General features: G+C 37.0%; 1 protein-coding gene across 1 annotated transcript in view; it reads right to left on the bottom strand.

Annotated features, from left to right (window-relative positions):
- Window positions 1–22,398, bottom strand: part of Pbp95 (proximal sequence element A Pbp95) — a 542,864-nt gene that overhangs the window by 246,000 nt on the left and 274,466 nt on the right. Inside the window, exons 11-12 of the mRNA XM_090372002.1 lie at window positions 21,747–21,829; window positions 6,043–6,149 (exon numbers count right to left, since the gene is read on the bottom strand). Of these exons, the coding sequence (XP_090228128.1) occupies window positions 6,043–6,149; window positions 21,747–21,829 (190 nt within the window). The remainder of the gene's footprint in view (window positions 1–6,042; window positions 6,150–21,746; window positions 21,830–22,398) is intronic.

Below are 22,398 nucleotides of genomic sequence, written 5' to 3'. Positions count from 1 at the left end.
TATGACAGGAGGGAGTATATGATAAGAGCCTTGTCAATCAATTCGGCCCTGGAGAGATTGCTTCTACAGTGATGGGATACACTTAAATTTAAAGTGTCCAAGAATATATGCTCATGCTTTTGAGGCAGTGTTAGGTGGATCAGAAAACTGCTAGCTGGGGTGGAACACAGATTAAAGATTAACAGTGGCCGCAGGTAGAGGCAAATGTGATCCTTGCACTGCATCTATTAGAATGAGCAGCAGCCTGGAAAGCAAGGTGTTGGAGATTTCCAGGACTGCTGGGAGTCATAGTGGAACAAGTAAATACACGGGCTGTGTAAGGGTAACTAAGAGTAGAAACAGGTGCATGTATACATGCATGAACACCAATGCTAGGAGTATGGTTAATAAATTTGATGAGTTTGAAGTGCTGGTCAAGACCTCAAAGGCAGATATTGCAGGGATATCAGAGACGTGGTGTCATACAGATATAAGAAGTGCGGAATTGGAATTTAGAGAGTATAATGTGTACAGAAAGGATAGACAGGACAGGAAGGGAGGAGGGGTATGCTGTTAGTTAAGAAACACAAAATCTAAGGAAGTGCATCCAATTGATGTTGTTGGACAATGCACTGTTGAGTCTGTTTGGTGTGACATAAGCACTGGGAAAGGAAAAATGAGAGTAGGTGTCTGTAATAGGCCTAATGAATCTCATGAGTAAAATGAGCAATTGTGCAGAGAAATAGAGTGGGCCAGTAAATCAGAGTGTCTTATAATGGGGGATTTTAATTTCCCAGATATTGACTGGAATTTGTGGGATGGTCACTCACCAATTAACAAGGCTTTTGTTGATTTCTTGGATGATTGTGTTCTACAGCAGCATGTTTGGGAGGCAACTAGAGGGTGTAATACTCTTGATCTGGATATCAATAGTGATTCTTCATGCATTAAGAATCTGCAGATAAAGGAACCACTAGGTGGCAGTGATCACAGTGTGCTGAAGTGGGATTTACTCAAAGAGGTAACTACCATCAAGGCTAAAGGAAAGAGCTTTTGCTTTTGTAAAGGTGACTATGGGGTCTCAGACAGTCTTTAATTCTACACAGTGGGATCAACTGATGATGTTACCAGAGTTGAATTCTAAATGGGAGGCCTTCAGCAACTTAATGTTGGAAGCTTGGCCTTAATCTTGGCTTTTCATACCAACTAAGAAATACTGTTCAAAGTTTAGGCCTAAATGGATTTCAGATGAATTAATGAGAAGAAAAATGTATGGGATGCATATAAATTATCATCGACACAGAAGCCTATAAGATTATCATCGACACAGAAGGAGATTAGGCAGGCGAAGGCAGATTACAAGAAATCTTTGGCAAAGGATGCGAGGAAAACCAGCATTACACTTTACTTATGTGAACTCTAAAAGGAAAGGGATAAATTAGATTGGACCACTAAACACAGATGGGTTGACTATTGATGATCATGCACAGGTAGCTGATAAACTGAATGAGTATTTTGCATCTAAATTCACATATGATGAATTATTCAAGGAGGGGAATGCCAGAAGTTTATCAAACTCTAACAGGGAGCTAAATGATTTTGTAATAACTAAGATCAAAGTGGAGGAGAAATTGTTGAAGTTAAACCTAAGGAAGGCACCTGGGGTGGATGGGATCTATCCAGTTACACTGAAGGAGGAAGCAAAAGAAGTAAGCAAACATTTAGCCATAATTATGAGAGCTTCGTTGGACTCAGGGGAGATCCCCAATGACTGGAGGTGTGCAAATGTATCACCAATTCACAAAGGGGAATTCAAAATGTGACACAAGTAATTATAGACCTGTTAGTTTAACTTCTATTCTGGGGAAAATAATAGAGTCATTGGTTAAAGCAGCATTGGAGGATCATCTAGACAAGACTGCAGTAATAGTTAAGACACAGACAGCATGGGTTTGTTAAAGGAAGGTCTTGTCCGGCCAATTTGATTGTATACTGTGATGTGGACACAAAGGAACTGGATGCAAAAAATAATTTTATATCATATACTTGGATTTCAGAAAATCTTTTGATACTGCTGCACATGGAAGACTGCTGTACAAATTGGACTGCTGTACAAATTGGAGATGAAACAGTATATTCATCAATATCATTGATGAATATACTGTTTGTATATTCATAAATGATATTGATGAAGTTATATCAGGCTTAATGTCCAAGTTTGCAGATGATACAAAGGTTGGCAAGGTTGTTAACAACAGTATGCTACTCCAACTGGTTCTAGATAAATTGGGCAAATGGGCCGAGAAGTGACAACTGAAGTTTAACATTGACAAATGCAAAGTACTGCATATGGGTGGCAATAACCCAAGAGAAATGTACCGACTGTGTGGTACTATACTCGGAGAAGTGGAAGGTGAGAAAGACCTGGGGGTAATTGTGCAGTCATATATATAAAGTTCTCTGAGCAGTGCAGTCAGGTCATGGAGTCTTATCAATGATATATAGGAATTTTGCTAGCAGGTACAGGGAGATAATTATCCTGTTGTACAAGAGAATGGTCAGGCCACATCTTGAGTACTGTGTACCGGTCTGGAGGCCTCATTTTAGGATGGATATAGAGTTGCTAGAATGAGTACAAAGAAGGGCAACAAGATTAGTAAGGGGGACAAAGGGGTGCTCTTACCAAGAAAGGTTTAAGTTCTGCAAATTGCAGCATCTGGAGAGTAGGCACATACAAAGTGATCTGAATGAGGTGTATAAGGCCTTGAATGGGTCAAGCAAGCTGAATGCTGATGGGATTCTTCCTCTTGCTCAGATTAAGAACCTGAAGGGGCATAGATTCAGATTGAGGAAAGACAGTTGTTAGAATAGATGTGCAGAAATTCTCCTTTAGCCAGCATGAGCCAGCAGGTAGTTGATTGGTGAAACAGAGTTTCATCTCTTGCTGTAGTAGTAGTAGAGGCATGTGATGCAAGAAAGCAAGTGTATGAGCTTATGCATCATCAGCCAAAAAAAAAAAAAAAAAAAAATTTTTTTAAATACGAAACAATCCCCTCTAAATGTCTGCCCAGTTCCTCTTTAAATTTATTTAACCTATCAACTTCCACAATGACAGATGGAAATTTGTTCAAGCAATTAACCACCCGCTGGCTAAATTTCCACACATCTATTCTACATTTCTCCTTCAATTTCAATTCATGCCCACTTAGGTTCGTAATCTGAACAAGTGGAAGAATCCCATCAGAATTCAGCATGCTCAACCCATTCAAGGCCTTATACACCTCAATCAGATCACCTCGCAGGTGCCTAGTCTCCAGCTGCTGCAATTTGCAGAACTTAAGCCTCTCCTGATAAGAGGATCTCTTCATTCCCCTCACCAATCTAGTTGCCTTTCTCTGTACATGCTCAAGCAAATCTACCTCCTTCCTAAAATGAGGCCTCCAGACCTGCATGCAGTACTCAAGGCGTGGCCTGACCATTGCCTTATACAGAGGGATGATCACCTTCTTTTCCCTGCTAGCAAAATTCCTGTATATCATTGACAACACCCCTGCCCTGGCAGCCTGTCTGCATTGCTCAGAAAACTTCATATCTGACTGCACAATTACTCCCAGACTCCCAGGTCTTTTTCATTTTCTACCACTTTAAGTGTAGTACCACACAGTTGATATGTTTCTCTGTAGTTACTTCTACCCATATGCAGTACTTTGCATTTTTCAATGCTAAATTTCAGTTGCCACTTCTTAGCCCATCTGCCCAAATTTTCTAGATCCTGTGGAAGTTGATAGCCTAAATAAATTTAAGGCTGAGCAGGACAGGCATTTGGAATGAATGGAGGGGTGAAATGGGAGGGTTTTTTTTGGCTGATGCTGCATAAGCTTGTTTCTTGCATTGGATGCTTCTACTAATGTTAATATTGTGAATAATGTCATCATAAATAGCATTATGGTAATTCTTTGACAAGAATTACCATAATGCTTACCAAGCATTATGGTAATTCTTGAAGAATTACCGAAATATTTTGATTTATAGAATAATTTTTTAAGTATTCTATAAGTATTCTACAAAGATATCAAAGCAACAAACTGCAAACTGACTTAAAAATAGATGTCATAAAAAGAAAGGAAAAAAATTTCAAGTAGTGGTGATGAAGATGAAAACATTAATCAAAAAGTTATACATTTGAAGACTCAAATGTATAACTTTTTGAAAGGGATATTGCTGCTTACCAGGGTGAGTCACAAATCCTTAGAAAATCACTTTTCTCTTCTTTTGAAGTACATGGCTTGGTTAAAAGGGACTGCTCTTAATATTTTTCCTTGATTTTCCTTTGCATGACCATGCGTGATGTCATTTTCACACATTGGTTGGTCTAGAATATTTCTTTTGCTTGGAACATTCTTTTTGCAAACAACACAGAACACAATAATGTCTTCTATAGGCACCCACTCCCCGCATACTTCTCCTTCAACCCATGCACGGTACTAAGTATTATAGGTTTTGATACCTTTCATGTTTGGGGTTTTCATAAAAAAAAAAAAAAAAAATTTTCTGTAATTGGCAATCCATGATTCCATATGAAGTTTTGTTACAGATTTCATATTTTGTATGTTTAACGAAAACATTTCATTTGATATAGTCGATAGCATGAGATCAAATAGCAAAATGGCATTAAAACTGTGGGGTATTTACATGTTTATTTTATTTTATTTTTTTCTTTCCTTTTATTTGCTAGCACTATTTTCTCAATTCATACATTACCTTATCTTTCAGGGATCCTTTTACCACGGAATTACCGATTGTTTTCTATCTTTGCCACCTGGTGGGTAACATTCATCAGTGGCCTATTTTATTCTCGTTTTTGACACATCATCACTGTCCTCTTGCAGCTCTACAACAAATGTTCCCCACTGTCAACCTCTCCATCTACCAAATTTCCACTCTCTGATAGTGTAGTAGGTGTTTTTATACCTTTAAGTTATGGCCACAATATGCATTTGCATATGCGACTGCATATAATCCGAAGTCTAGTTATGAGAAAGACACGGGTTTCTGTGTGGTGCACTGCACTGCAAATGAGATGTGTTGACACAGATGATGAACTGTGTTTTGGAAGAACCACAGTTATCCACATCAAAGACGTTTGTTGCAGAGATGACCTTATCATCCCCACCGGAAAGTTTCAGAAATTGCAGTGAAGCTGAATATTTGAATAAAGATTGATAAAATCATCAACATACCTGGATATAAGAAAGTATCATAATAATGGGCACCAAAAATTCTGTAAAAAAACAAAAATCATACAATTTGGACTTGCTTTAGAGCATCTGCTGGTACAAGACAACCATAGGCCTAGTTATAAAAATAAATTAGGGATGTGAGAGCCTGGCTCAACTAAATTAATTCTAAGAAAAGCAAAATGGGAAGAAGCCTGGCCTATTAAAATTTGGGTTAAAAACAAAATGATTATTTTTAGTCCATGTTTACAAATTATTTGTTTCCTTTCTTCTCTGTTAGCATAAATAATAAAAGTTTACTGTAGTCAATGAAAATCTGTTATTTTCATCAAAAAAGTCAGATTTGATATGATGATAAAAGTATCACAGAAAAAGCCCTAAATTTAGTACCTTGACACTAAATGTCAAGGAATTTGCTTTATTCTCATTCCTTGCAATTTCCCTCAAAGCAACGACAAATTAAAATCGAATCTGAATAACAAGGTCCAGGAAACACAAAAAGTAATAGTAAACTTACCTCGTAAAAACTTTTCAATAAAATTAATTTCAGCCTTTCTGTAGAAGATGACAAGTGGACATCCAGTGGTAACACATATGATACAAAGATATCAAAGCAACAAACTGCAAACTGACTTAAAAATAGATGTCATAAAAAGAAAGGAAAAAAATTTCAAGTAGTGGTGATGAAGATGAAAACATTAATCAAAATTCTTTTAGCTGATTTTCATATATTCTGTTTTAAGGAAATTACCCCTGCCTATGAACAATAATCCTTTCCCATTATTTTTTGTGCCCATTTAACCATTCCCAGTCATGAGATGCTTACCATATCCTCCTTACGTGTCCACGGCCCTTTTTTCACATTTGGTGAAAGTGACTGCTTCCATCTAGAAGCTATTTGGCCACGACTTCGTCCTTCAAGATAATAGGCAACTATAAAAAAAAAAAATAATAATAAATGAATGAATAATAATAATAATAATAATAACAACAACAAATAAATGAATGAATAATAATAATAATAATAATAACAACAACAAATAAATGAATGAATAATAATAATAAATAAATGAATGAATAATAATAATAATAATAATAATAAATGACAATAGTGAAATTATAGTAATCTTATAATACCGTGATAAATCTGTCTAAAAATTGAATAGCAAATGCTTAGAAAACGTAATAGAAAACTTACTCACCTTGTATAAATCTGCAATAAATTTTTTTGGTAGATGGTGGTTAAATTTAGGTTGGAAGAAGCATTAAAAAGAATTAAGGTGGGGAATGGGGTGAAAATATTTTAAACAGATTTTAAAATGAGCGCAAGGAAGCAGAAATGCAGATCTCCAATCCTTGGTTGTCATAAAGAGATTAAAAAACGTAAATGAAAAAAAAAAAAAAAATGAAAAAAAAAAAAAATGAGAGAAGACCACCAGTCTTCTCTCTTTTTTTTTCATTTACGTTTTTTAACCTCTTTATGACAACCAAGGATTGGAGATATCTTCATCAAAGATTCTATTATATAGTTTTAGCAGAGCAGAATGGGAGTCTTCACTCAAATGATATATCACGGCATAGTAAACTCCATCAGGGCCAGCAGTACTATTATTAGATCTTGCAAGTGCACTGTGTAACATTGTCATGGTATGGAGTACATTATATGGAAGCTGTCATGAAGTACTGAAATTGAGATTATATTTTTCTGCTTGTACTTTATATGACTGAAAGCTTGGCTCAAATGCAGTTATAGCTGAGAGAGTTTCAAATGTTTCACCTAACGTATTAGCAATTTCAAGAGGATTGCAGATTTCTTCCCCTTTTAGAAGTATTATCGGAATGGTTATAGGAAGATATTTTCCATTAATTCTTTGAACTTTAGTCCAAACAGTTCTGATATTTGCGGTTCTGTTTATAGTGGAGGCATATCTGGACCATGTCTCTTTTTTGCTTATTCGTTGTATATAACGAGCTTTAGCTCTAGCTTTCTCGAACCGTATGAGATTAGATGTGGTTGGGTATTTACGAAATAAGTTCCAGTATCTATTCTTCTCTTTTTTTGGCATTGCTACAGGCTTCATTCCACCATATTTTTGGGTGTGAGTGGGTTTTCATGGATGATCTGGGTATGCCGATTTCTGCAGCTGCTATTATTTGCTGAGTTATATAAGTTAATGCAGATTCAATGGTGAGAGTCTCAATGGTGTGAATATCTAGATGTGCCCTTTTTTGATATTTCTTTCAGTTACCTTAGTCAAATTTCCAAACAGTCTTATTTCAGAGGACGAGAGTTAGTTGACAGTGTGCATATTACTGGAAAATGGCCACTATTACAAAGGTTAACAGTGACCATCCAGTTAATAAGCGGAAAGAGGTTTGGTGAGGATATTGAAAGATCAACTGCAGAAGTTGACCTTGAGGTATGATGCACATGTGTGTGAGTCCCATTGTTTAATAATGTTAAGTTGTGCCTTTCAAGAAATTTTTCAATTAACTGACCTTACTTATCAAGTTGCGAGGAACCCCATAAGGGGTGATGCCCATTCCAGTCACCCAAGATACAGAAAGGGGGTGGCAACTGAATAACTAAATCATCCAAATCTGCTAAAGTGTATGAATAATTGGGCAAAAGGTATAAGAAACTATCTCAACCATAACTCTAGCAGTGATTGCTTCTAAAGTTGTTTGCAGTGGGACAGGTCTGAAAGGAGTTCTGGAGTTTACTAGCAATGTTACACCTCCATGTGCTGTATTAGAGTCGTTCCTATCCTTTCTAAGCATTATATGATGTTTTATGCTCATAGATATTTTAAGGGTCAGGTTTGTTTCCTGTAGACGAACAGCAGGATTATATTTGGTAATTAAGTCATAAACACCATCTAAGTTAGCTCGGAGTCCGCAACAATTCCATGCATTATTGATTATTATCGGGTGTGTCTGCTTGCTTACGGGATGTGGTTTATTTGCACCTGTCTAGTCTTGTTTTTTTTCCCTTTTTGGGAAATTTGGTCTGGTGATGTCCATGTCCTCCTCTTCTGCATGAATTTCAAGAAGTAGTTCGTCTCGGTGTGAATTTCTGTCTATGTCCATGGTATCAGTACTTGATTTTTGATTATTTCTTTCAGAGCTTGTTTGATTAACTGGCTGTTGTACAGCATTTTTATCTGGCAGAATTGTCAATGGTGTATTTACTGAATGAGTTGATTGCTGTTGTGTAGGCTGCTCTTTTAGTGTAGAGAGGACCAACCTTGTCCAATCAGAAATTGAGATGCTTGGCGGAACTGAACAATCTGTACGTACTGTTATGAATTGTTGCTTTTTCATAACTGAAGAATAAGATAGCAATTTATAGAAATTGAAAAAGTTATTTTTGCTTCTTGGTATGTCACCTTGTGTTCCCCTTTGTACTTTTGTATATTCTTTTCTGTCTGCCACTGGATTCATTCCTTTGAAAATGCCGAATGATTTCCTTTACAGTTTGGGCAGCATTGCATTTCAGTGGTGCAGTCTGTGTGAACATGCTCTTTTGAAATATCCAGCTTTAACAGTTGTTGGTAGAATCGGTGTTTTAAATGTAAGAATGACTATTTTGGGTAGGAGTAAGAACCCTTTTCTTAATTTTATTGATAAATATCCTTTTTGGCATTTATTACATTTTGATTGCCTAATTCCTGAAAAATCTCTTATCAGAAACATTAAGAGGATCCCACTCAGCTATTACCCCCTTTAAAGGAGTTTAGGGTGGCACGAAGAGATTTGTGGGAATTCCACCAAAATCCAATGTTTTTAATAGTCTTTCCGAGTGCTTATTCTCACTCATCTCCACTATAAGGTCTCCAGATTTTAATAGGCAAACCATTTTTGGAGGGCCCACCACATTTTCAAGACATTTCTGTATTAAGAATGGGGGAGAGCTTACTCAAAGGATGATCAGTCAATGAATGCAGTATCAAAAAAAGAGGAGCAGGAGTTTCTGTTCCATTTTTTTTCTCCATTTTGCATTACATGCATTTAAGTCATCTCTGTTTGAGAGATCTGGGAGAGTGCTATTCTTCTCCCAGGTTACCGGCCCCACCACGTAAAGGCAGGAGCAGTGCCACCAGTGACCAAGTGGTTTAGAAAGTCAGTTAGGTTAGTATGGATTATATAAATAGTCTTTCCGAGTGCAAGGAAAGAAAGGTGTATTTCCTTTCTGGATTCCTACTTCAAAGAATTTAAGTAAAGAATCACATATGAAAAACAGGAAGAATAGAGACACTGGAAAATAAATATAACTAATCCGCACTCTACGTCTCTCACAAAATATTGCTTGGGCACTACTGCTTGGCACTTAGGGCCGAATGAGAATGAAAGACAGAATGAATAAGCTGGGCACTGAGTGAAAGAGTGAAATAGGAATTATGGTAAAAAGGAATGTCAGTTTTGGAAAGAAAGAATTTGTTATTTGTTGTTTGTTATTTGGTTTTTAGGAGCATTAGCAACTAAGGCCATATTGCTCCGGGATATGCGGTGGTCATTCCCTGACCTTTCCACATCGTCCGTATTTGGTGGTGAGGGGCTCGAACCCTGGTCTAATCAAGAAGCGCATGCTACACACTGCTGCTCCTTTCCACCTGGCGAAAGAAAGAGTGACCCAGCATGAAGGAAAGAGACAGCGAATGAGTGTTATGGTGAATGGGTATGAGTGGAAGAGCAAAATGTAATTGGCTCAAAGAATACAAAGTTAATAATAACTTACATGACTTTATATATACTAACAAACATTTACTAACAACACAAACACTATCACTGCATTCTTCCCTAGCCTGCAAAAAACTTGTTTGTTATTTGGTTTTTAGGAGCATTAGCAACTAAGGCCATATTGCTCCGGGAATATGCGGTGGTCATTCCCTTGACCTTTCCGCTTCCTCCATATTTGGTGGTGACGGGCTCCAACCCCGGTATAATCAAGAAGCGTGTGCTACGCACTGCTGCTCCTTCTTCCCACCTGGCTATGGAGGTGCCAAAAAACTTGTGGCTAGGCCTGCACCACAACTGAAGAATAACAGTAATTTGAGGTGCCCAGAGAGGGCAGTGCAGAAAGCAAGAGTCGAACAAATGAAATGAAAGCCAGAAGAATGAATGAGAGTGCAATTGTATTAAAAAAAGAACACAAACCATAAATGTTACAGTTAAGTGCATACTAACCCTAGTTTTAATCTTTTATATTCTTGCTTATTTAACTTAACTATCGTGCATTAGTATTTAAATTTAGATTACATGCCATTGCACCCCCTTCCCCCCAGTGTGTGAGAAAAAGATGAATGAGTGAGTGAAAAAAAAAAAAATAAATAAATAATAATAATAATATATATATATATATAAAACCTAACACGGAAAAAAAATAATATATCATAAAATATCAGAAAAAAAGTATAAAAATAGAATGCAAGTAGAGTGAAAATGCAGATTATGAATGAAATAAATGTGAAAAAAATAAATAAATGAAAAAAAATGTTTGAATCCGGGAAAGCTTTCACTGTGCTCGGGCTGCTTTTGTTAAGAAGCATGACCCCACTTCCACCCCCTTATTTCTTCCCTCATCAAAAAAAAAAAAAAAAAACCTCTCATTTCACCCCTCCATTCGTTCCAAATGCCTGTCCAGCTCAGCATTAAATTTATTTAGGCTATCAACTTCGACAACAAAAGACGGAAGTCTTCCACCAATCAACCACCCGCTGGCTAAAGGCAAATTTCCGCACATCCATTCTACAACTGTCTTTCCTCAATTTGAATCTATACCCCCTCAGGTTCTTAATCTGAGCAAGAGGAAGAATCCCATCAGTATTCAGCTTGCTCAACCCATTCAAGGCCTTATACACCTCAATCAGATCACCTCGCAGGTGCCTACTCTCCAGGCACTGCAATTTGTAGAACTTAAGCCTTTCTTGGTAAGAGCACCCCTTTGTTCCCCTCACCAATCTTGTTGCCCTTCTTTGTACTCGTTCTAGCAACTCTACATCCTTCCCAAAAAAAAGGCTTCCAGACCTCTACACAGTACTCTAGGTGTGGCCTGACCATTCCCTTGTATAATGTGATAATCACCTCCCTGTCCTTGCTAGCAAAATTCCTATATATCATTGACAAGACTCCATGACCTGCCCTGGCACCCGTCTGCACTGCTCAGCAAACTTCATATCTAACTGCACAATTACCCCCAGGTCTTTTTCACTTTTCACTTCCTTGAGTGTAGTACCACAAAGTTGGTACGTTTCTCTTGGGTTATTGCTACTCCTATACAGTACTTTGCATTTGTCAATGTTAAACTTCAGTTGCCACTTCTCAGCCCATTTGCCCAACTTATCTAGTTCCAGATGGAGTAGCATACTGTCTTTACTATGTTACTGTGACAAAGACATTGATGTTTCTTCATTATATCTAAAAATATATATAAATTCATACACCGACCATTGAATAAAATTTAAAATTTAATATGACTACAATCTTTACACAAAAATATTTACAATAAACTATTGCGGAATGCTAAAAACTGTAATAAAAGATCATTTACAATAAAATTTGCTAAAATATAAAACATTAAAAGCGCTAAAAACCTGAAGCTTTCGGGAGCGTCAGCTCCCTTCTTCAACAGTGAAATGACTTCCTGCAACATCTCCTTAAGTAGCAGGCTCACGGTACCTCCACACGTGGTATTTCTCCACGTGGTTCAATTGGCACATGGTCAGAACTGGAAGCGGAAATGTCTCGGGAAGGTGGCAAAGAAAATCGTTCATCCGACCTTAATATAATTGTTTCAAAGATAGGATTAATTCGTATACCTCTATCTCTATTGATGGTATTCCTACTGGATGAACTAATCCGTAAACCCTCGAGCCATTTACGCTCCCAGTATCCATGTGCACGATCCAAAATAATAGCGTCCTCCGGGGAGATTTGATGCTGCTTCTCCCAAAAATGTTCGGCCACAGCAGACTTGTTGTATTCAGCGGTTCTTATGGCATTTAAATGTTCCCCCAGACGATCCCTGAGCCGTCGTTTTGTTTCCCCCACATAACACTCCGCACAATCCGGGCATTCTATTCTATAAACCACTCCACTACTAAGATCTTTTGGTATGCGGTCTTTGACCTGAGACACAGCTGTGCACAGCCTCCGCCCAGGAAGCTGTACACAGCGTGTCCCATAACCCCGTAAAATTCTTGCCAGATGTTCAGTAAGGCCCGGATAGTAGGGGATGTATGCGGTAGCTACCGGAACGAACGACTCCCTACGTTCGGACACTCCTCTACTATATCTATCCAGGATCCTCTTGGGGGTATCCGCACTTTCTAAGTTCTGCCGTGACACGATTAATTTCTTTTTCTTTATCCTCAGAAGTGGTACAGTGTGATCTTACTCTGTCAAATAAAGCTTATTGTAAATATTTTTGTGTAAAGATTGTAGTCATATTAAATTTTATTCAATGGTCGGTGTATGAATTTATATATATTTTTAGACATGAGTTTTCCCGACCTCAGAGGCCTCTTTCAGGATATTTCTTCATTATAGTTTATATCTGGCTGAAAAATCCTATTAGTTTTAAATAAGTAAATATATTAGCATTAGCATTAGTAGAGGCATATGATGCAAGAAAGCAAGCTTATGCAGCATACACCAAAAAAAACCAAAAAAAAAAAACCACTCCCATTTCACCCCTCCGTTCGTTTGAAATACCTGTCCAGCAGAGCCTTAAATTTATTTAGGCTATCAACTTCCACAACAAGGGATGGAAGTCTGTCCCTCCAACCAACTACCCGCTGGCTAAAGGCAAATTTCTGCACATCTCTCCTACATCTGTCTTTCCTCAATTTGAATTTATGCCCTCTCAGGTGATTATTCTGAGCAAGAGGAAGAATCCCAACTGCATTGAGCATACTCAAACCATTCAAGGCTTTATACACCTCTATCAGATCACCTCGCCGGTGCCTAGTCTCCAGATACTGTAATTTGCAAAACTTAAGCCTTTCTTTGTAAGAGCAATCCTTTGTTCCATTCACCAATCTTGTTGCCCTTCTCTGTACTCGTTACAGCAGCTCTACATCCTTCTTGAAATGAGGCCTCCAGACCTGTATCAAGGTGTGGCCTGACCATTGCCTTATACAATGGAATAATCACATCCTTATCCCTGCTAGAAAAAGGTCCTGTTTTTCATTGACAAGACACCATGAGCTACTCTTGCAGACCATCTGCATTGCTCAGAAAACTTCATATCTGCCTGCACAATTACCCCCAGGTCCTTTTCATTCTCAACCACTGTCAGTGTAATTACAAAGAGTTGATACGTTGCTCTGGGGTTAATGTTTCCCATATGTAGTACTTAACATTTGTCAATGTTAAACTTCATTTGCTACCTCTCAGCCCGTCTGCTCAACCTTACCAGATCCTGTTGCAGCAGCATAGCATCGGTAATGTCCTTAACAACCCTGCCAACCTTTGTATCATCTGCAAATTTGTACATTAAGCTTGATATACCATCATCAATCATTTATAAATACAGAAAACAATAATGGACCCAACACTGAACCCTGAGGGACTCCACTAATAACATTAGTCCACGATGAGCAGTATCCATTGATTACCACTCTCTGCCTTCTCCCCATCAACCCTCCCTTTATATATACCAGCAATTTGCCTCCAATTCCACACTGCTCCAATTTGTGCAGCAGTCTTCCATGTGCAACAGTATCAAAACCCTTTCTATGTTCCAAATATATAATATCAAAGTTATTCCCTGCATCCAGTTCTTTTTTGACTGCATAATAATATCTAATCAAATTGGTCGGGCAAGATTTTCCCTTAACCAAACCATGCTGTATCCGAGCTATAACTGAAGTCTTGTCTAGATGATCCTGCAGTGCTTCATTAACCAGTGCCTCCATTAATTTTCCTGGAACAGAAGTTAAACTCACAGGTCTATAATTACTTGTGTCAGCCTTTGATCCTTCTTTGTGAATTGGGGTCACATTTGCACATCTCCAGTCTATGGGTACCTCCCCTTTGTTGCCTCCTTTAATATAACTGGATAGATCCCATCCACCCCAGGTGCCTTTTTTATGTTTATTCTCAACAATTTCTCCTCCACTTTCCTCTAAGTTATTACAAAATCATCTAGCTCACTGCCAGAGTTTACTTCACCTCCCATTCCCCTTCCTGAATAACTCCTCATGTGTGAATGTAGATGCAAAATACTCATTTAGTTTGTTAGCCACCTGAGCAGGATCCTCAACTGTTGAACCATCAATATCCAGTGGACCAATCTGATTCATCCCTTTCCTTCTAGAGTTTACATAGGTAAAGAACTCTTTTCTGTTTTTCTTTGCATCCTTTGCCAAGGATTTTTCATAATCTGCCTTTGCCTGCCTAATCTCCTTTGTGACTTGGTTATACACCAGCTTATATCTATCACAGGCTTCCATGTCACCCATTAATTTATATGTATGCCATGCATTTTTCTTCTCTGCCATATGTCTCATTAGTTCATCTGACATCCATTTAGGCCGAAATATTTTCAATGTTGGAGTTATCACCTATCATTTGTGATAAAAATTAGGGAATCCTGAATATTCAGAGGGAGGGGGAAGGCTGTTTGTCGCACCATGTGGTATTGTGGACATTGTATAACGAAATGTTTTTCAGTGAGTTGAAAAGAACAGTGGAGACATTCTGGATTTTTTTTTTTTTTTTTTTTTGTTAGTTGTTGACGCATCGGCTTCTATGGCCATAATGCAACTCCTAAGGTTTTTGCACTACTCTGATCCAAGCCCGAGGTGGGATTCGAACCCGTAACCTTTGGGTTGCCAGGCAGACACTTTACCCACCTGGCTAGCCCGGTCGACAAAGACATTCCTGAGGATTAGCTTTCATGAGTAAGTATAAGTGTGTGAAATGTTTGTCGAATGCACAGTCTTGTTAGAATGACTTCTTTGTGCCAATTCTTATGGAGACCTGAATTCCACATCTGAAGTTCATGTTTTATTTGAAAAAGTTTATTGTCTGGTTGATTTTGTCAGATTTGTGACCACTGAGTATTGAGAATCTGTTAGATAATAGGTCTGCAATCAGGATGTGGAACTTTGTAAAGCCTTATGTTTATATTCTGGATTTGGTAGATCTTTTGTAATGAAAGTGCTGCTCAATCAGCACTTTCATTACCATCAATGCCTGCATGTCCTGGGATCCAACAGAAATTTACTTGCCTTCTTTTGCTTATGAGCTTGTATCTGGTGAAGGATGGGATGTGATGTCTACTTTCGTTGAAGAGCATGTATTACATTTAGTAAATCTGTATATATGAGATGTTTCAGAAGAGGAGAAGATTCAATGTATTTTAAGGCTATTAGTATGGTGAATAGTTCAGCAGAATAACTACTGTATTCATTTGGGAGTAGCTGTGATATGACAGTGCGTGGAAGGACCACTGCAGTATTCACTTGATTATCTGTTTTAGAGCCATCTGTATATATTTGAAGATATTTAGAGAACTGTGATGAGTGAGCTACGTGCATCTGTTTTATATTGACTTTTGCCAGAGTGCTTTTTCTCCACTGTTGAAAATTAGTGTCACAGTCGGGCATGAAAGTGAGCCATAGTGGAATAGTTATGCTATTATCCTCATATATGTTGTCAAAGCTTAGGCTCCATTTTGAAACTAGCTCTTTTAGATGTATTCTAGCTGATTTACTGTGGGTTTATTGCTGTAGAGGTTCTTCCACTGTGGATTGAAGAGATACTGCAAAGTTGGATGATGAGGAAGACTTAGGATTTTAATGGCATAGTTTAATAGCAGCATTTGCCTCCGGAGATATAGTGAAGGCTGATGGGCCTATAAATATAAGCCCATCAGCCTTCACTGTACAGGTGATGTTGTGTATGCACCTAAGGAAATTCATAAGGCACTGTAATGTATGGAATCAAGACATTTGATGACACCTGATTTACATGAGCTATACACAGGAGATCCATAGTCTAGTCTTGATCTTATTAAAGCATGGTATAGGCAAAATAGTGTGAACCGATCAGCTCCCGCACATCATTGCAGAAAGGACTCTGAGAATATTTAGCTTTTTTAGACAGGTTGTTCGGAGGAATTTGATATGTTCCTGAAAGTTCAAGTTTTTTTTCGAGAATCATGCCAAGGAAATGAATACTATTTACTAGAGGTATCAGCAGGTTTTCTAGTCTTATTTCTGGATGTGGGTGCATTTTTTCTTTCTACAGAAGTGTATGGCCATGTTTTTTTGTTGTGATATTCTGTATCCATTGTTTTTTTCTTAGAATTCTATTTTTTTAACTGCGCTTTGTAATTGCCTTTCAATCATGTTTATGTTTTGTGAATGGCATGAAATGGTAATGTCATCTGCATAAAGGAATGTTTAAACTGTATTTGGTAGATCTTTTGTAATAGAATTTATTTTGATTGCAAACAAAGTTGCACTCAGCACTGAACCCTGAGGAACTCCTTCTTCCTGAGTATATGTTTGTCATAGATTGTTTTGATTTTCAGTGGCCTCGCAAACCAATGCTGTAGAGGTCATTCAGAATGCTATATCACCAGGTAGTGTTGAAGGCCTTTTCTATGTCAAGACTAATCATAACTAGATGCTCATTCCTTATAAAAGCATTGCAAATATTTGCCTCTGCTTTTAACATGAGGTCCATGGATAATCTATTTTTATGAAAGCTGTATTGATTCATGTTTAGTATTTTTTATGTTTCCAAGAACCAGGTTAGTCGGTTGTTCACCATTTTCTCCAGGATTTTCCCAAGGCAACTTGTTAGAGCTATTGGTAGATAATTTGTGGGAATTGCGTGATCTTTGCAGGTTTGGGGAAGGCAATTACTATAGAGTGACGCCAGGAGTTTGGATAATAGTTTTCTATATAAATTCTATTGTATAGTATAACATATTTAGGCGCCACCATAGCCAGGTGGGCAGGAGTAGCACACGCTTCTTGATTAGACCGGGGTTCGAGCCCAATGACCGCCAAATATGGAGGATGTGGAAAGGTCAGGGAATGACCACTGCATATCCCCGGAGCAATATGGCCTTAGTTGCTAATGCTCCTAAAAACCAAATAACAACAACAACAACAACAACAACATAACATATTTAGAGATTTTTGACTAAGTTGTTGTATCATTTGATAATGAAGGCATCAGGTCCTGCAGTGCTCTTCCTCGACTTAGACAGAGCATTCTGCAATTCTTCTATGTTGAAAGGCTGGTTATATGGGAGATGTTGTCTGGTATTAAAGTTTAGTTTGTATTTTTCAGCTATAGATTTAGTTTTCTAAAAGGATGGAATGTATGCTGATGCAGCTGATACATTTGCAAAATGTAGTTGCAAGAATGTTTGCAATTTCCTTGGAATTAGTGATATCTTGTCCATTCCGACTTATTAGTAGAGTTGGTACTGAAAGAAATTTCCCATTAAGTTTTCTGATTTTGTTCCATATAACATGGGTATCTGTATTTTTGTTAATTGTAGAGGCAAAACATATCCATGATTCCTTTCTACTCCTAGGCCAGATATATCTGGCTCTAGCTTTTTTAAAATTTATGAGATTGATGGAGGTGGGATACTTTGGGAAGAGATTTCAAGCTTTATTCTTCTCTCTTTTGGCTATACTGCATTCATATTGTGGTATTGTATATTTTCCAGAAGACTGAGGTACCATAGCTTCAGCTGCCATTAAAATTTTATTTTGTGACATGAATTACAGCATTGTCTATAGGCTGAGTAATGACTGTTTGTTCATCTATTGTCACAAGCGTTCTATATTTTGTCCAGTCAGCTTTATGGATTCTCCATATTTTTTGGCCATCATGATGTGAAACAACATTCGTTAATATTTTGCAGTTCACAGGGAAATAGTTGCTATTCAGGGAATTATTCAAGATCATCCACTCAATAAGTAGGTATAAGGCTGGTGAACATATGGAGATGTCAATTGCAGAGATTGTTCCGGTGGGCAAAGGGATGTATGTCTCGACTCCAGTATTCAGGAGTGAGAGATTTTGCTCTTGTAATAATTTTTCAATCAATTCTCACCGTTTGTCTTGGTGGTGAGATCCCCACAGGGGATTATGTCCATTAATATCACCCATGATAACAATCACGGGTGGTAACCGGGTTACTAATGCTTCAACATCTGCATATGCATACTCTTGATTTGGGGGAAGGTAAAGTGAGACCAGCGGGAATGTAAACTGTACTGAGACTTGTACTGCAACTGCTTCCAAAGATGTTTGTAGTTGGAGACATTTACATGGAATTCTGCAGTCGATTAAAATAGCCACTCCACCATGTGCACCACTGGAAGGAAATCGATCTTTTCTGTAGGTACCATAACAGTTCACTGCTATGTTTACTTGTGGAGTTAGGTAAGTTTCTTGAAGGCAGACACATACTGGATGATAATTATTAATTAAGTCTTGAATGTCATAGATGTTACTGTGGAAACCTCAAAAATTCCACTGTATTACTGTATGTACTATATTGGTTTTGTATTTGTATCTGTCTTTTTGTGAATGATTGTCTGCTTATTTCATTCAGGCTTTTCTCTTTTTAAGAGAAATTTGTCAGACTGTAAGTGGAAATGGACACGGAAACTTGACATAACATCTCATAACTTTCAGTTGGTGTTTTATTTAGTTTTGTTAAAAATCTGAGAATGACTTGTCAAATTCTTTAGTCTGTCATTTTTCTGACAAACTGCAAAAAGAGATGATGTAAACCTGTCTCACTACAAAGCAAATGAGCATGTTGGAATGTGACTTGGCAGACAACTACAGAATGATTCAAGGTTAACTGCAGTGCTTCTGTTTCACAGGAGGCACTTGATGTGTAGTGGTTGGATGCACATTCTTGCTATTTAACAGGCACACCTCGTATCAAATTCTAATGCCATCACAGCATGTTTCATAGTTGAGAGAGAGTTTATGATACATCCAGTGTTCTGGTCATAAAATCTTATAATTTTTTCCATTATAAGATTATACTTTTCTTAAAATTGCTTAAATTTTTAATACTGTTCTTGTTAAGTGTTTCAACTGTTTGTTCATATTCAGATTATTCTTTATCTCTTTATCATCCTCTGATTATGTTTGTAAATTCATATTTATTGCTAGTTCTAAATGGCATTATTAAAGTACACTCTGAAATTATGTTGGGCTGTAACAGAAATGTTCAATTTTAAGAGAATGTTAAATGTTGAATCTGGATATCTAGAACAGCTTTGGAATAGTGAAATTAATATCATGAAATCAGCAAAACAGGAAGTCACATCTTCATTCTCAATATCTGGGTCCAATCTGGTAATTACCCATTCAATCATTTTGGGGACTACTTTTGATTTTCCCAAGTTGAGGGTTTTGAGCTGTTATTTAATTAGAAACAATTCGATATATTTGTCAAAGTAGTGTTGTTCCACACATCATTCAATAAATTCATAGCATCCAATATAGATATAGACTCGTTAAATTTCTGTTCTCTTTTACTGATTAGATGTAGAACTATAAATCTTTTATAAAATCCTTTCAAACTCTTGATTACACCCATGTTCATTGGTTGTAAAATTGATGTCACATTAGGAGGCAGAAATACTAGCTTAATGCTGGGGATGTGTGGGACAGTTATCAACTAACAATAAAATATTTTTCTTCTTTTTGAATAGCTCCTTATTCCAATCATTTACGTATTGCCAAAAAATACCCGAAGTCATCCAAGCTTTCTTGTTCAAAATCATGAGGTTTTAATGAATTTCCGATGACAAACAGTTTTTTTTTATCAGTTTCAGTCATATTTTGTGCTTACAAGCACGGTCAAGAGAATCTTGGATTTTTTTCTACCAACACATTTTTCCCCTTTGAATTTATCGAATTCAAAATTTTTGAAATAATTAAATTCAAAAATTTCTAAACATGCAATTTAATAGAAAACATTACTGAAAACATAACACATATGTATACACGTTCCATAACAAATATGTAAACCATCATTCTCCTCATACACATAAGCCCTATAAGGAGTTTTTCAAAAACTTTAATCCCTCTACATGCAAGTCACTGTGACTGCATACACACTGAATTTTTGGGAACTACTGTTCACAATGGGATGTGCATATTGTCAGGTGTCATATTATAAAAAAGTCCTGTTTCATCAGCATTGTAGATTCGTCGTCATTGAAATTTTTCCTGATTGACTGTGAATCTTTCCTGAATGGATTGACTGTGTCAATCCATTCAGGAAAGTAAATTCTGCAGGTCGAGATTCTCTACTAATTTTTGCATAAACGATGTTATGTTGGTTTTTAAATTGATCCAGCCAACTGTTGTTACATACAAAATCGCAGTGTCCAAACTGTTTAGCAAATTTTTCTCCTTGAGCCTTCATGATCGGACCATCTATTGAAAATCCAGCACTTCTTTGCGTAGGGAACCATTGAAGCAATGCTTCATCGACATTTGTAACCTTGCACTTTCTAAATTTTTATTTTATTATTTTCCAGTTATGTTCTTTTCCAGTGCCGATATGTAAATATGTTTATTCTTCCACAATGTTGATGCCGTTGAAGAGGACAAAGAAAACTTTTTACACACTTCAACATTTTTTGCACCACGTTCTAACTCACGAATAATTTAGACTTTTTCACAAATCGAGAGTTGTTGTTGTTATTATTATTTGGTTCTTAGGAGCATTAGCAACTAAGGCCATATTGCTCCGGGGATATGCGGTGGTCATTCCCTGAATTTTCTACATCCTCCATATTTGGTGGTCATGGGCTGGAACCACAGTCCAATCAAGAAGCGTGTGCTATGCACTGCTCCTGCCCACCTGGCCGCCTCGAATCGAGAGACACTTTTTTTTTTGGTAGACATGTTTCCGAAGGAACGGTTCGTTTCTAACTGATTTTACTTTAAAATGACAGTAAAGTGATCTGCATACAAACAATTACCATTTCCAAAATTCTTACAAGTTTTGAAATAAATTTATGGTTCGGTGAATACAAGACAATCTGTAAATAGGGTAATGCAACAGTAGAAATTACGACCGGAATGCCAATGCACTATATATAGCACCTGTCCCCGAAAGGACAAGGTAAGGTCATAAACCAGCCCCTAATCCGATACAGGTAGTCATAAAACCTAAGTTGCCCCTTCCAGTTTTGTCTATTCCAAGAATTAGGTTTTTCAACTACCTGGACAATTAAGAATGTTTGCATTAACAATGTTACCAAAATTTGTACAGTATATCCATTTAGTACACTTGTTATAACAGTGTGTGATTGTATGGGAATACACATAAATTAAAATCATTATAGCTTTTTGCTCATTACAGTCATGATCTTGTTATTTCTGTGCTCATTATAACCAAGTTTGACTCTATATGCCTAAAGAGGACACAGAGGGATAAGAAAATCAATAATGCTGATCAAGTGAATGATAGAAGCTTATAACATAAGTGTATTTTAATTTTAAAAAAAAAATTACCTTGATTCCATGGAATATACTCTCCAATTCTACAGGCTTCAACTATTTCTCTTATTGTTGCATCTTCTTCTGGAGTGAATGGTCTAAACATCAAGAGAAATAATTATTTCAGTAGTGTATGCAGTTCAGAAATGTGTATGCATGTATGTATGTATAAACAATATATTTAAATGATATTAAAATAAGCTGCAAACTCTAATTTAAGACTTTAGTTCTGAATAAAAAGATACAAGTTTTCTCCTATATGTATCAGTAATCAGTGAAACACTGTTAATGAAATCTCAACCTTCAATCTGAATTCCATACTACTAATAGGGTATAATACCTCTAGTAAGAGGTTTATATCCCTATTAATTATATGGAATTCAAAAATTTCCAAACATGCAATTTAATATAAAACATTACCTAAAAGAGAATATTTAATAGAAAACATAATTGAAATCATAACACATATGGATACATGTTCCACAACAAATATGTAACAATTGTTCTCTTCATATACATAAGCCCTATAAGGAGTTATTCGAAAAAATTCATCCCTCTACATGCAAGTCATTGTGACTGCATACACGCTGAATTTTTGGACACTACTGTTCACAATGGGATGTGCATATTTTGAGGCTTGAAACTGGATTTCCTTACTTGTGACCTA

Source organism: Mastigoproctus giganteus, chromosome 4 (assembly GCF_048544385.1).
Source record: "Mastigoproctus giganteus isolate SK-2022 chromosome 4, ASM4854438v1, whole genome shotgun sequence".
Taxonomy (NCBI): domain Eukaryota; kingdom Metazoa; phylum Arthropoda; class Arachnida; order Uropygi; family Thelyphonidae; genus Mastigoproctus; species Mastigoproctus giganteus.
Note: the sequence above shows the minus strand (reverse complement) of the source record. Positions and strands in the feature narration are given on the sequence as shown.